Source organism: Dendrobates tinctorius, unplaced genomic scaffold (assembly GCF_039654945.1).
Source record: "Dendrobates tinctorius isolate UK_male_01 unplaced genomic scaffold, ASM3965494v1 ptg000087l, whole genome shotgun sequence".
In the NCBI taxonomy this organism is placed as follows: domain Eukaryota; kingdom Metazoa; phylum Chordata; class Amphibia; order Anura; family Dendrobatidae; genus Dendrobates; species Dendrobates tinctorius.
Window position 1 is genome coordinate 10,730,822 of NW_027361755.1, and position 16,461 is coordinate 10,747,282.

Genomic DNA, 16,461 nt, shown 5'->3' on the forward strand with positions numbered 1-16,461 from the left:
TTGATACAAGGCAGGATGGATCCATGCTTTCATGTTGTTTACGCCAAATTCTGACCCTACCATCCGAATGTCGCAGCAGAAATTGAGACTCATCAGACCAGGCAACGTTTTTCCAATCTTCTACTGTCCAATTTCGATGAGCTTGTGCAAATTGTAGCCTCAGTTTCCTGTTCTTAGCTGAGAGGAGTGGTACCCAGTGTGGTCTTCTGCTGCTGTAGCCCATCTGCCTCAAAGTTCGACACACTGTGCGTTCAGAGATGCTCTTCTGCCTACCTTGGTTGTAACGGGTGGCAATTTGAGTCACTGTTGCCTTTCTATCAGCTCGAACCAGTCTGCCCATTCTCCTCTGACCTCTGGCATCAACATGGCATTTCCGGCCACAGAACTGCCGCTCACTGGATTTTTTTTCTTTTTCGGGCCATTCTCTGTAAACCCTAGAGATGGTTGTGCGTGAAAATCCCAGTAGATCAGCAGTTTCTGAAATTCTCAGACCAGCCCTTCTGGCACCAACAATCATGCCACGTTCAAAGGCACTCAAATCACCTTTCTTCCCCATACTGATGCTCGGTTTGAACTGCAGGAGATTGTCTTGACCATGTCTACATGCCTAAATGCACTGAGTTGCCGCCATGTGATTGGCTGATTAGAAATTAAGTCTTAACACACAGTTGGACAGGTGTACCTAATAAAGTGGCCAGTGAGTGTATATGTCCCTGGGGGAATTTATATCACTGGTGGGGTCACATACATCACTGGGGGGCTATATACAGCACTGAGGGCTATATACATCACAGGTGGGGGATATACAGCACTGGGGGATATACAGTACTCGAGGGGATGTACAGCTCTTCTGGGGTAAATGCAGCACTGGGGAATATACATATCACTTGGGGGCACATACAGCCCTGGGGGGATATACAGCACTGGGGGGACAGGCACTGCCACTGAGGCACATAGATCACCAGGTGGGGCTGATAGATCACCGGGGGGACACAGAGATCACAGGGGGAGCGCAAAGATCACAGGGGGCACATAGCTTGAGGGCACAGAGATCACTGGGGGGTGGGCATGAAGATCACAGGGGGCACAGAAATCACAGGGGGCACAAAGATCACAGGAAGGCACATAGCTGGGGGGACAGAGATCACAGAGGGGCACATAACTGGAGGGGACAGAGATCACAGGGGGCATAGAGATCACATGGGAGCACAAATATCACAGGGGGTTCATAACAGGGGGGCACAGGGATCATAGGGGGCACATAAATCACAGGGTGCACAAATCTGGGAGCCACAGAATCCCAGGGGTGCAGATAACTGGGGGGCACAGAGATCACAGAGGGGTAAATAGCTGGAGGGCACATAAATCACAGGGGGCACATAGCTGGGGGCACAGAGATCCCCGGGGGGTGGCACGAAGATCACGGGGCACATAAATCACGGGGGGGTACAAAGATCACACGAGGACACATAGCTGGGGTGCACAGGGATCATAGAGGGGCACATAGCTGAAGGGGTTAGAGATCACAAGGGGCACATAGATCACATGGGAACACAAATATCACAGGGGGGTACATAGCAGGGGGCACATACAGTGGGGGAAATAAGTATTTGATCCCTTGTAAGTTTGCCCACTGACAAACACATGAACAGACTATAATTTTAAAGGTATGTTAATTTTAACATTGAGAAACAGAATATCAAAAATAAAATACAGAAAATCACATTGTATAAATTACATAAATGTATTTGCATTTTGCAGTGAGAAATAAGTATTTGATCCTTCTAGCAAACAAGACTTAACACTTGATGGCAAAACCCTTGTTGGCAAGCACAGAAGTCAGACGTATTTTCTAGTTGATGATGAGGTTTGTGCGCGTCAGGAGGAATTTTGGTCCACTCCTCTTTGCAGATTATTTCTAAATCATTAAGATTTTGAAGCTGTTGCTTGGCAACTCAGAGCTTCAACTCCCTCCATAAGTTTTTGGCCACTCCATGACCTTAATGTGCTTCTTTTGATACATCAGGGGCTCTCCAAACGCGACATGGTGTCCGATCTCAATTCCAGCCAAAAACGTCAAATGGCGCTGCTTCCCTTCCGAGCCATGCCATGCACCCAAATAGTGGTCTACCCCCACATATGGGGTATCAGCGTACTCAGGACAAATTGCACAATAACTTTTAGGGTCCTGTTACCCTTGGAAAAATAAGAATTGAGGGTGAAAAGATAATTTTTGTGGAAAAAATATGATTTTTTAATTGTACGACTGTATGTTATAAACTTCTGTGAAGCCCTTGGGGGCTCAAAGTTCTCACCACACATCTAGATAAGGTCCTTGGGGGGGGTTGGTTTCCAAAATGGTGTCATTTGTGGGGGGTTTCCACTGTTTTGGTACATCAGGGGTTTTCCTATCGCGACATGGTGTCCGATCTCAATTCCAGCCAAAAACGTCAAATGGCGCTGCTTCCCTTCCGAGCTCTGCCATGCGCCCAAATAGTGGTTTACCCCCACATGTGGGGTATCAGCGTACTCAGGACAAATTGCACAATAACTTTTAGGGTCCTGATACCCTTGGGAAAATAAAAATTGGGGGTGAAAAGATCATTTTTGTGGAAAAAATGTGATTTTTTAATTGTACCGCTGTACGTTATAAACTTTTGTGAAGCCCTTGTGGGTTCAAAGTTCTCACCACATATCTAGATAAGTTCCCTGGGGGGTCTAGTTTCAAAAATGGGGTCACTTGTGGGGAGTTTCCACTGTTTAGGTACATCATGGGCTCTCCAAACGTGACATGGTGTCCGTTCTGAATTCCAGCCAATTTTGCATTGAAAAAGTCAAACGGCGCTCCTTCCCTTCTGAGCTCAGCCATGCGCAGAAACAGTGGTTTCCCCCACATATCAGGTATCAGCGTACTCAGGACAAATTGCACAATAAATTTTGCAGTCCAATTTCTCCTGGTACCCTTGGTAAAATAAAAAAAATTGAACCTGAAGTATTTTTTTTGTGAAAAAAGTTAAATGTTCATTTTTTTTTAAATATTCAAAAAATTCCTGTGACGCACCTAAAGGGTTAATAAACTTCTTGAATGTGGTTTTGAGCACCTTAAGGGGTGCAGTTTTTAGAATAGTGTCACTTTTGGGTATTTTCTATCATATAGACCCCTCAAAGTGGCTTCAAATGTGATGTGGTCCGTAAAAATAAAATGGTGTTGCAAAAATGAGAAATCGCTGGTCACTTTTTAACCCTTATAACTTCCTAACAAAAAAAAAATGTTGGTTCCCAAATTGTGCTGATGTAAAGTAAACATGTGGGAAATGTTACTTATCAAGTTTTTTGTGTGCCGTATCTCTGTGATTTAAGGGCATAAAAATTCAAATTTGGAAATTTGCAAAATTTTCAAAATTTTCGCCAAATTTACGTTTTCTTCATAAATAAACGCAAGTTATTTAAATGAAATTTTACCACTAACATGAAGTACAATATGTCACGAGAAAACAATGTCAGAATCACCGGGATCCATGGAATTGTTTCAGAGTTATTTCCTCATAAAGGGACAGTGGTCAGAATTGTAAAAATTGGCCAGGTCATGAACGTGCAAACCACCCTTGGGGCTTAAGGGGTTAAAAGGACGCTCGGGGGGATAGCAGTAAAAATGCTCGGGTCTCCCATCGACTTACATTGAGCTCGTTGTTCTGTCCGAGTACCTGAAATTTCCAATTTGCTCTACCCAAACATTTTAGTGCTCATCCATCACTAGTTATTACTTCATAAAGTGACACTGGTCAGAATTGTAAAATTTGGCCTTATCAGGAAGGTTAAAACAAGCTCAGGGTGAATGCTGTACTGTGCCAGTTATAATCACACACAGCTCTGCAGTGAGATCAGGAGAGCAAACTGTCAGTCATTACATTGTATACAAAAAAAGGTTAAATAAATAACCAAAGAGTATATACCTGTTAAAATATTTTTTATTAAATTAAATATATTAAAACCAAAAATAAATACATTTTTGTCACACGCTTCCTGACGAAGTACTAAGACAAACCATGCGTTGGGGTGGTGGGTACTCTTTTGCAAATCTAAATCTCATGTAAATAACGCCATCATGCTGTAATCTATTGGCCAAATTGTTGGGGAAGTGCTACCCCGTGTACTATTGCCTCTGTAGATTTACTTGACATGATAGGCATTTTTACTATGCTCTATGTTGCACTGTTTGGCATCCCCCATTATTTAGTGTCCAGTAGTATGTTTGTTTCTATTTTTTTATTTTTGTTTTTAGTATATTTAATTTAATAAAAAAGCTATTTAATGGGTATATACTCTTTGGTTTTTTATTTAACCGTTTTTTGTATACAGTGTCAATTTATTAATTTAATTACCCTAAAATTCTAGTGGGATTTTCTTTTTGCTGTCAGCTATTACATGTCTCATTCTGGAGCAGATGTATAATCTCTCTTCATAGATGCAATCTGAATGAGCATGCCACATCACTTGCAGTGAAACATGGCTATTGGTCTCAGCATGAATTTTGGAAATGCATTGATTGAACATTTTTGTTATACTATTTTGTAAAAGCAGATAATCACCTGATGAAAAATAACACTGTACAGCTCTGGCAAAAATTAAAAGACCACTGCACAGTTTTATAAAAATCAGCTTCTCTACATGTCTGATAGACATTCCATTCCAGTGTCAGTTGAATTCCAACCAGAGTACACCTCATTTTACTTAATGTGCCTCTGAATAGGTGATCACCTGAACCAAATCTTATTTAACAAAGGAAAGTATAAAAAAAACCCTGCTGTGGTGTTCACAATCCTTTTGCAATAGGACAAGCTGGGTGGCAAAACAAGTGCTAGTAATATCCCAAAAGTAATAGGAATGAAAAAATAACTTTTAACCATGCCAAAGGAGTTGAAAAAAAAAGTCTTGAGTGAGGAAAAGGGCTCAATTCTGGCTTTACTAGCAGAGGGATACAGTGAGCATCATGTTGCCTCCATCCTTAAAATTTCTAAGACATTGGGGACAACAAAGCTACAGACTTGCAGAAGGCGAAAACCCACTCTCGACTGACCAGGATGACTGTCATCTTATTCGAATGTCACTCAGCAACCCGATGCCATGTCACACAGCTAGGTCAATCAATGTGTAGATCAAATCCCTGTCATGGCCAGCCCAATCTCCTGACCTGAACGCCATTGAAAACCTTTGGAATGTAATCAAGATGAAGATGAATAGTCACAAGCCATCAAACAAAGAAGAGCTGCTTAAATTTTTGTACCAGGAGTGGCATAAGGTCACCCAAAAGCAGTGTGAAAGACTGGCGGAAAGCATGCCAAGACTCATGAAAGCTGTGATTAAAAATCATGGTTATTCCGCAAAATATTGATTTCTGAACTCTTCCTGAGTTAAAACATTAGTATTGTTGTTTCTAAATGATTATGAACTTGTTTTCTTAGCATTATTTGAGGTCTGCAAGCACTGCTTTTTTTGTTCTTTTGACCATTTCTCATTTTCTGAAAATACAAAATTTAGTGCTTGTAAATTCGAAGACATGTTGTCAGTAGTTTATAGAATAAAAGAGCAATTTACATTTTATTCAAAAATATACCTACAAAGAGAAAAATCAGACGAACTGAAAATTTTGCAGTGGTCTCTTAATTTTTGCCCGAGCTGTATGCTCACTGCTTAACATACTGTATGTATCTCATTTTGTTATGATTTCTGTTACAAAATTGTAACAGGTCCTTTATTTTTTTGTATAGGGATTTGAAGATTGCCTTGTATTTTCTGACTTAATGGAGCAATGCAACAATGATTTTGGTGAGTGATACAAAACAAGATCTAAGACCCAGGTTGTTTGCCTAATCATATAAAATTAAATTTTTAAATTCTTTTTGCAGACATCTGTGTCCCTGAATTTTCGCAGCTTAGGGTACCTGATACTCATGCAATTTCAGACCTGGCAATGTACAATTACAGAGAGGTAAATTTTGTAATTTATTTGCATCAACCCCTTTTCGACATTGGAAGCATTTGCCCTAATTCCTGATGAAACCATTCACTATAATGAGCACTTCTGAACTGAATATGTGCAGTTAATGACCAGATGTATATCACTGCATAGCATAAAGAACTCCACAACAAATTATGGTCATGTGTCTCTAGAACAGTTTCTGATGCATATGGGGCATTGGTGTACTGGAGGATATAGTTTACAAAATTGTTTCACTTTTGGCCTGATTCCACTCTTTTGGTACCACAATGGCTCTGCAAATGTGACATGGTGTCTGCAATCTGTTCCAGTCAAAATTGTGCTCCAAAAGTCAAACAGTGTTCATTCCCTTCCAAGCCCTGCTGTGAGCCCAAACAGAATCATAGAAAAACGATGATCAAAAGGCAATAATCTCATAAAAAATATCATTTTTATTAGGATATTATTAAAATTCATATAACCAAATATCCAACAGGTGGGATTGCACAAACATGCCTATCACTCACAATACTCATAAGACGCACCAGGGCCAGAAAGGACAGCTGTATACTAAGTAATTAATTAATCCATGGGATGCCGATGAAATATTCACAATAATCATACAAGTAGTAAGTCAATATTGTCTTATAACTCTAATATATCAACGGCAAAGAGGGTGGATAGTGCTACACAGGATTGTCTCCTATAGTGTTACAGAGCTTTATAAGACAGCCAAATATTATCATATGGACAAAGAAATTGTTCAAATAGAGCGATATTCACATCTCCATGGCTGCCCCACTTAATAGATACAAAAGGTAAAATTACCAAACCTGCACACCCCACTCTAACCCATTATTCCCCACTTGTTCCCCATCTAATCCACTGCATTGGTAAAATTACCTTCGGAGTATGGGGATGTAGAGTGCTGTCACCTCCCGGGCCTGCGCGTCTGCCCCGACATGCGTTTCGGACTCCTTCCTCAAGGGGCCTGTCATCCTGTCAGTGTGTCCATGTTTAAATAGCCCCCGGCCGCAGCGTGCATTACCGCGCGACCGGAAGTGCGCCGTCCGCCCGGAAGTGACGCGCGCCGCTGTCAGGGCAACAGAGATGCCGGCGGGCATCGGCGTCACACTGTGGGCGGGGCCGGGGCGGGCTCAGTCCACAGCCTCAGACGCCGAGAACCAGCAGGCGCCGCAGCGACCAGACAGCAGGCGCGTACAGGACAGAGGCGCAACTATAAACGCCAGGACACAAACTGCATTCAGCCAACACACATATATAATAAAAACATACCGATCAATAAAAGATCTCACCACTAGCATAAAGACCCTAACCAACGGTGATACCCAAAATGGGATAAAAAACAAATACCATTTGTAGAAAAAGGACACCAGAAAAATTGCTACACAGTTATAACTATCTTCAAATATTACGCACACTAGTGAGTCACAATCAAAGGAGAACCCCACATAATAGTTACATTGCGCTTACTCATAGACATATTCATATATCCATACATTTAATATAATATTAACAAGATACTCTGGTACATAACATAATAAACACCTATAATCATCATAAGGGATATCCCGATATATAATTTATGCACAGCAACTTTTCTTCCAAACAGTCCACGTGACCACCAAAGACTCCTCCATCATAAGATATCAAGATTCATCAAGAACATAGTGGCAGAACTAAATAAAAGCAAAAAATAAATAGTTAAAAATGAGAACGTGAGCAATAAGCATTACTCCAACCTTGATGGGCAACTTTAGGGAAATTCACAAGAACGGGGCATAACTAATATTTTCATTGAGTCCAGATGGATGTACCGTACCAAGGGTCCAAATCCATCTGGACTCTAACTGGGCCAATCTCCTAGATACACCACCCCCACGTATGCCTTCCTCCAGCATGTCGATACCCCTAACCCTAAGAAGGCTCCCACCACAGCCGTGATATTTCCTAAAATGACGAGGGAGCGTTTTTAAGGATAATACATCTTCAGTGGTTGCTGCTGCTGCTCCAATACTGAGCACGTGTTCCCTAACATGGACCTTAAGTTGCCTTGTTGTCATGTCTACATAAATCTTACGACATGGGCATAGCACATAGTAGATGATGTTTTTACTAACGCATGTAACGCGTTTCTTGATTTTAAATTAATGCGTGCCATCCTGATTCACAAATGAATCAGTCCAGTCAATATTGACAAAGGCCACACAGCGGCCACAAGAAGATGATACAACTCGTACCGTAATCTGGTCAAGAAAGGAGTACACTGGCACTCCTGTATAGTGGCTGAATACAAGCCGATCCCGTAGATTTTTAGACCTCCTAGCCGCGATGGTTGCTTTCTCAGGGATAAATCTGGAGATCACTGGATCTGCCTTTAAAATATGCCAGGATTTATTCATAATTTTCCTCATTAAGGCAAACTGTGAATGATAATCCGTTACAAACCTCACAACGTTTGACTCATCTCTCTGATTGCTTTTATACAACAGATTATTCCTAGATGAATATTTGGCTCTATTAAAGGCCCTCTTAATCATGCGGTTGCTGAAGCCATGTTCTCTAAGCCTATCGCTCAAGTCATCTGCCTGGTTAAGAAAATCCTCCTCCGTGGAACATAGCCTCCGTAGACGCAAAAACTGTCCTGTAGGTACAGACTGGATCATGTAAATGTAAAGTGCTGCGGAATATGTCGGCGCTATAAAAATAAAATTTATTATTATTATTATTTGACCGGGGTGAGATGAGGTAGCATGTAAGAGCATGTTAGTCGAGGTAGGTTTCCTAAAGATGCTTGTCTGCACCTCACCTCTATCATCTTTACGGAGCAGGACATCCAAAAATTCAATTGTTTGTGGATGATACTTGTATGTAATAAAAATATTCAAATTATTCTCATTAAGAGATGCCATAAATTTCTCAAGATCATCCACCGTCCCCTGCCAGATCAGCAATATGTCGTCGATGTACCGCATCCACGAAAGGACACGGCACACCGGCGACAGCTGATCCGGCAGGGAGAGGTCTCTCTCCCACAGCCCCAGGAACAGGTTGGCATACGCGGGGGCATAGGAGGCCCCCATTGCTGTTCCCTGGAGCTGTAGGAAGAAAGACCCCTTGAAAACAAAAAAATTATGGAATAATGTAAACCTAAGCAACTCCAAAATCAATTCCCTTATGTCAAAAGGTAAATTTGACATACTCAAAAAGAATCTAACTGCTCTGATGCCATCCTCATGCCCTGACAGCGGCGCGCGTCACTTCCGGACGGAGGGCGCACTTCCGGTCACGCGGTAATGCACACTGCGGCTGAGGGCTATTTAAACATGGACACACTGACAGGATGACAGGCCCCTTGAGGAAGGAGTCCGAAACGCGCGTCAGGGCGGACACGCGGGCCCGGGAGGTGACAGCAATCTACATCCCCATACTCAGAAGGTAATTTTACCAATGCAGTGGATTAAATGGGGAACAAGTGGGGAATAATGGGTTAGAGTGGGGTGTGCAGGTTTGGTAATTTTACCTTTTGTATCTATTACGTGGGGCAGCCATGGAGATGTGAATATCGCTCTATTAGTGAACAATTTCTTTGTCCATATGATAATATTTGGCTGTCTTATAAAGACCACATATGTGGTATAGTCTCTGTAACACTATAGGAGACAATCCTGTGTAGCACTATCCACCCTCTTTGCCGTTGATATATTAGAGTTATAAGACAATATTGACTTACTACTTGTATGATTATTGGGAATATTTCATCGGCATCCCATGGATTAATTAATTAATTACTTAGTATACAGCTGTCCTTTCTGGCCCTGGTGCGTCTTGTGAGTATTGTGAGTGATAGGTATGTTTGTGCAATCCCACCTGTTGGATATTTGGTTATATGAATTGTAATAATATCCTAATAAAAATTATATTTTTATGAGATTATTGCCTTTTGATCATCGATTTTCTATGATTCTATGTGGTAATTGATGATAGGCGTACTAATCCAGCCATATACATGGTTATTTAACCATGTGTGGTCGTCAGACTTTGTTGTATCTGAGCCCAAACAGTAGTGTCTAAAAACTTGTAAAGTATTGCCACATTCAGGAGAAATTACGCAACAAATTATGGGGTCCCTTTTCTCTTATTACGCCTTGTGAAAATGAAAAAATCAAGTCTAAAACAACATTTTGAAGAAAAAAATTTTTTGTTGAAAAATTGCCTAAACCTTTAAGCCTACTAAAATCCTAACAAACTGAAATGGTAATTCAAAAATGATGCTTATAATTTGATAAGTAACACTTGGAAATACTGCAATCCACTAGATGCTAAATAGAAAATATTATCACTACACAGCTTCAAAATAAAGTCAACTATATCAAGAGCAGTATTACCAACTAGCTATTGAACCCGTTCTACACCTGGGTAGCAAGTATTTTAATTGGTACATTTATACAATGTCTTCAATAAAATAGCGGCGGTGATCGCAGAATACGCACGCCCTGACTCTAGCCCCATTTTTTTAAAAATAATGTACTACAACATCAACATAGTAGTAGTACATTACTTCAATAAAATGGTGCCAGAGTCAGCACCGGCCATAGGGATAATGGTGAAGGCTGGCACGTGCGCACTGTTATGTTGAATTTGTAATACAATTCTTGAACGAGTGCATATCTCGCAATATCCGGCACCATTTTCTTGAAAACACTGTGTCTGCAAATTCACAAACACAGTGTCTTCAATAAAATGTCACCATAGTGAGGTATACGCACGTGCTGACTCACTTGCCACACTGTGCAGGTGCCGGCCATCACAGCTTTGAACACAAGGATGCATCCATCGTTATATATAGGCCGGGGTCAGACTTGCGATAAACTTGCACGAGTCTCGCACCTCAATGCCCGGCACTGCCACTGGCACTCGGGATCGGAGTGTGCGGGGCTGCATGTATTTCTATGCAGCCACACACTTCGGTCCTGAGTGCCGGTGGCAGTGCCTGGTATTGAGGTGCAAGACTCGTGCGAGTTTCTCGCAAATCTGAACCCAGCCATAAGAAAAGCTATTGAACCTCTTCTTCGCCTGGGTGGCAAGCTTTTTTATTGGTAAATTTCTACAGTGTCTTCAATAAAATGTTGCTGGAGATCACAGTATGTGTATGCACTGACTCCGGCAACATTTTATTGAAGTAATGTACTACAATATCAGCATAGCAGTGCACACTCATCGGCCATAGAGATAATGTTGACATTGTAGTAGAATTCTTTAATAAAATGGTGCCAGAGTCATCACATGTGCAAACCACACCTATGTCTGGTGCAATAAATTATGTGTAAACCATTTTCTTTTGAAAAAGTCTCTGGTATTTATTTACGTTGGGTTTTTGGTGCTGGAGTATGCGGGTGGGGTCTTATGTATGTCTTCCTCCACTGGCTGCTTTCTTCCCTTTTATTTTATTTTTTTACCGCACCCAGAGTTTCTTGGTCAGGTGTTATGGTTCAATAAAATAGCACTGAAGACAGCGTGTGCGCATACCGTGCCTATGCCCGGTACGTGCATACAGCTATATTGATGTTGTAGTACATTACTTCAATAAAATGGCACTGGGGTTAGCGCGTGCATAATCTGCACCACTTTATTGAAGTAATGTACTACAACATCAACATAGCAGTGCGCACGTGTCGGCCATTGGCATAATGGCGATCGCTGGTGCGTGCATACTGATATGTTGACATTGTAGTAGAATTCTTCATTTAAATGGTGCTGGAGTCGATGCATGCACATACCGCGCTATCCGGCGCAATTTTTGTGCAGGCACTGTGTTGGTAAATTCGCCTATACAGTGTCTTCAATAAAATGGCGCAGAAGATGGTGGTATGTGCATGCGCTGACTCCAGTGCCATTTTATTAAAGTAATGGGCTCTAAGTTCAACATTGCACTGAGCATGCATCGGCCACAAGGATAATGGTGAACTCCTGGAAAACTGACAACACTGCATGGGCATCCCCACTTATGCAGGTATCACAACACTGTACATGTATAAGTACAGGTACTCAGCTTTCTGCTTCTGTCTTAGTCATGTTTCTCTGGCTTTATATAGTGATTTACCCTATGTTTATGTCTGGTTCAGCCTTGCCCTCAAGTGGCCAGCCTTTGGGATAAGATGAATGAGATACAAGGCAATCATCAGGCAATGGACAATAAAACCACACAACTCATAAGCTTCTAAGGATAACATAAATCCACAGCAGACAGAGGATAAACAAACCTCCATATTTTACAATAACAAGCAACAAACATAGAACTATTTGTGAGGTAAAAACCTTCAAACAATGGAAGTAAACAGTTGTCAAGATGGTGTCACTATGAACATTGTCTGTAAATGTATGACCAGTATTGCTGCTCTTCATGGTTTGAATGAATTCTGTATATTTCAATATGCACTCAAAATATCCATTTTTTTGGTCACAGTACAACAGCTTTCAGAGCCGTGTAGTTCATAGACTCATAGAATGGTAGAGTTGGAAGGGACCTCCTGGGTCATCTGGTCCAACCCCCTGCTCAAAGCAGGAATCACTATATCAAACCAGACAAATCTCTGTTCAGCCTCTGTTTGAAGACTTCCATGGAAGGAGAACTCATCATCTCTTGTGGCAGCCTGTTCCACTCATTGATCACCCTATCTGTAAAAAAGTTTTATCTAATATCTAATCTGTGTCTCCTCTCATTCAGTGTAATCCCATTGCTTTTAGTTTGCTTTAGTCATTACTTGTGCAAATGAGAATAAAGATGATCCTTCTGCAATGTAACAGCCCTTGAGATATTTGTAGACTGCTATTAAGTCTCCTCTCAGTCTACTTTTTTGCAAAACATTCCCAAATCCTGTAACCTTTCCTTATAGGACATGGTTTGCAGGCCGGTCATCATTCTGGTCACTCTTCTCTGAACTTGCTCCAGTTTGTTGATGCCTTTTGTAAAATGTGGTGCCCAAAACCGGACACAGTATTCCAGATGAGATCTGACCAAAGAGGAGTAGAGGGCAATAATGACTTCACATGATCTAGACTGTATTCTTCTGTTAATACATCCTAGAATAGCATTTGCCTTTTTTGCTGCTGCATCACAATGTTGACTCAGGTTCAGTTTATGACCTATTAGTATACCCAAGTCTTTTTCACATGTGCTGCTGCTTAGCCCTATTCCTTCCATTCTGTATATGCTTTTTTCATTTTTATAGCCCAGATATAGTACTTTGCATTTTTTCTTGTTAAAAACCATTCTATTAGTTGCTGCCCACTCCTCCAGTTTATTTATATATTTTTGAATCCTCTCTTATTAGCTATCCCTCCTAGTTTTGTGTCAAATTTAATCAGTGTGCCCTCAATTCCTTCATCTAAATTGTTAGCGTGGGTGGTCAGGAGCGGGAGCTCCGAGAGTGGACCCTCTGGACCGTGGCACCGAGGGACCCCGGGCGAGCTGCCAGGTGGAACCGACCCCTATACAGGGACCGTTAGGAGCAGGCCCAGGGGTTCGAGTACCACGGTAGCCGGTACCGAGAGGGGCGGCTCAGGATGGACCGGAGTAAGACTGAGACTGGAGTAGGACGGCAGGAACACAAGGCAGGACTGGAGTAGGACGACAGGAACACTGAAGGCAGGACTGGAGTAGGTAACCAGGAACACGGGTGGCAGGACTGAGAAGCTGCTATGAGGAGCAGCCGAGACAGGAACTGCAGGAGCAGAGTGTGCACGATGGAGCGAGGCCAGAGTGTCAGGAAACACAACGATCAGGCGCCTCCCTCAGGGGGAAGCGGCCTGATATGGCCCCGTCTGGTCAGCCATTGGTCCAAAGGTGCTTCCGGGTCAGGGCACAGCCGGAGCATAAGAAGCAGGAAGGAGGCGCGGCCGCGGCCTATGGCGCATGCGCATAGCATGCAGGGGAGGCATCGGTCGCGGGCCTGTCTCAGGTGACCGCCGCGGCCGTCGGGTGGAGAGAGGCTGCGGCCTGGGAGCGGAGGGCGACTGCGGCGTGGGAGCGGAGGCCGGGTGAGTATGGCGGAGCGGTGTAACAGTACCCCCTCCCCTAAGCCGCCCCCCCCGGAGATTAACAAGAAACCTCTTGAGGATACGGGGAGCATTAATATTCTCCCGAGGCTCCCAGGATCTCTCCTCAGGACCAAAGCCCTTCCAATCAACGAGAAAGAAAGTCCTACCTCTAACCCTTTTCACAGCGAGGATGTCCTGCACTTCAAAAACGTTGTCGGCACCCACCGGCTGAGGACCAAGATCAAGCGAGGAATGGAAACGATTCAGCACCACAGGCTTCAGGAGAGAGACGTGAAAGGTGTTCGGGATCCGGAGCGAAGCAGGCAACCTCAATTTGTAGGCAACTTCATTAATACGTCCCAGAATTTCAAACGGACCGATGTAGCGTGGACCCAACTTGTAGGAGGGCAGTTTTAGTCGGACAAATTTGGAGGAGAGCCAGACCTTGTCGCCAACACGATACGGAGGAGAATCCAACCTCTTTTTGTCTGCATAGTTCTTCATCTGATCAGCGGATCTCTTGAGTGATGTGTTGGTCTCAGCCCAAATCTTAGAAAATTCCGAGGACAAGGCATTGGCCGCGGGTACCTCAGAGGCAGGGGTTATCGGAAGAGGGACACCAGGATGTCTGCCAAAAACAATGAAAAACGGAGACTTGGCCGAAGACTCACCAGCATGGTTGTTATAAGCGAACTCTGCCCAGGGGAGTAAGTTGACCCAATCGTTCTGGTGGGCGTTAGAGAAGTGGCGTAAGTATCCCGTAAGCGTCTGGTTGGTACGCTCTACTTGTCCGTTGGACTGTGGATGGTAGGCCGAGGAGAAGTCGAGGGAAACGTTCATAAGCTTACAAAGCGAACGCCAGAACTTGGAGGTAAACTGAACCCCTCGGTCAGACACAATGCGTCGAGGTAGTCCATGAAGCCTGAAGACTTGATGAATGAAGATCTCGGCCAGCTCTGGCGCTGAGGGAAGACCGGGCAGAGGGATGAAGTGAGCCATCTTGGAAAAACGATCCACCACCACCAGAATGACTGAGCAGCCCGCAGAGCAGGGTAGGTCGGTGATGAAATCCATGGCGATGTTCTCCCAAGGAACCATAGGGACAGGCAACGGAAGCAACAAGCCAGACGGAGATCTCCGTGGCACCTTGTTCTTTGCACAGGATGGACAAGAAGCCACAAAGTCGAGTACATCTTGGCGAAGTGAGGGCCACCAGTAGTGATGTTTGATAAGGTCAAGGGTCTTCTTAGTTCCGGCATGGCCGGCCAGTTTGGAGGAGTGCCCCCATAGAAGAACCTTTTGCTTGAGATTCTCTGGCACAAGCGTCTTGCCAGGCGGAGGAGTAAGCCAGTTCACTGGAGCCACGGTGATGATCCTAGTGGGATCAATGATATGTGATGGTTCCTCCGTGGATTCGTGTGGTTGGAAGACCCTGGACAGGGCGTCGGCTTTGGAATTCTTGTTGCCGGGACGGAATCGGAGCTCGAAATCAAATCGGGCAAAAAATAAAGACCATCTGGCCTGGCGAGGGTTTAGTCTCTGGGCAGACTGGAGATAGGCCAGATTCTTGTGGTCCGAGAAGATGACAAAAGGATGGACAGCTCCTTCCAGGAGGTGGCGCCATTCCTCCAAGGCCAACTTGATGGCCAAAAGTTCCCGGTCACCGATCGAGTAGTTACACTCGGATGGAGAAAAGGCCTTCGAGAAGAAGCCACAAGGGTGCAGGTGACCGAAGGCCGTTCTCTGGGACAGCACCGCCCCGGCACCAGTCGAGGAAGCGTCCACCTCGAGTACAAAAGGTCGATCGCTCTCAGGGCGATGCAGGACCGGAGCCGTGGAGAATGCCCGTTTTAGGGACAGAAAGGCCTCCTCTGCCTCAGGAGACCAATCCTTGGAAGTAGACCCTTTACGGGTGAGCACAGAAATGGGTCTAGTGATCGCGGAGAAGTGGGAGACAAATTGCCGGTAATAGTTGGCGAACCCGAGGAATCGTTGTATCGCCTTTAATCCGACGGGGCGAGGCCATTTGAGGATGGCAGACAACTTCTCGGGATCCATCCTTAGACCAGCGTCGGAGATAATGTATCCCAGAAACGGCAGAGAGATCTGTTCGAAGAGACATTTCTCGATCTTTGCATACAGACGGTTCTCCCGAAGACGCTGAAGCACCAGGCGGACACTCTTTCTGTGGGACGAGAGGTCCGGCGAGAAGACGAGGATGTCGTCTAAGTACACGACCACACAGGAGTACAAGAGATCCCGGAAGATCTCGTTGACGAACTCTTGAAAGACTGCAGGAGCATTGCAAAGACCGAAGGGCATGACCAGGTACTCGTAATGGCCATCTCGAGTGTTGAAAGCGGTCTTCCACTCATCACCTGCACGGATACGGACCAGATTGTAGGCTCCTCTGAGGTCCAGCT

At 44.0% G+C, this 16,461-nt stretch overlaps 1 protein-coding gene across 2 annotated transcripts in view; it reads left to right on the forward strand.

The window, feature by feature from the left end:
• Positions 1–16,461, forward strand: part of KMO (kynurenine 3-monooxygenase) — a 509,384-nt gene that overhangs the window by 423,029 nt on the left and 69,894 nt on the right. For both annotated transcript variants that reach the window (XM_073585735.1, XM_073585736.1), the window contains exons 11-12: positions 5,769–5,826; positions 5,907–5,989. In XM_073585735.1, coding sequence (XP_073441836.1) covers positions 5,769–5,826; positions 5,907–5,989 — 141 coding nt within the window. The remainder of the gene's footprint in view (positions 1–5,768; positions 5,827–5,906; positions 5,990–16,461) is intronic.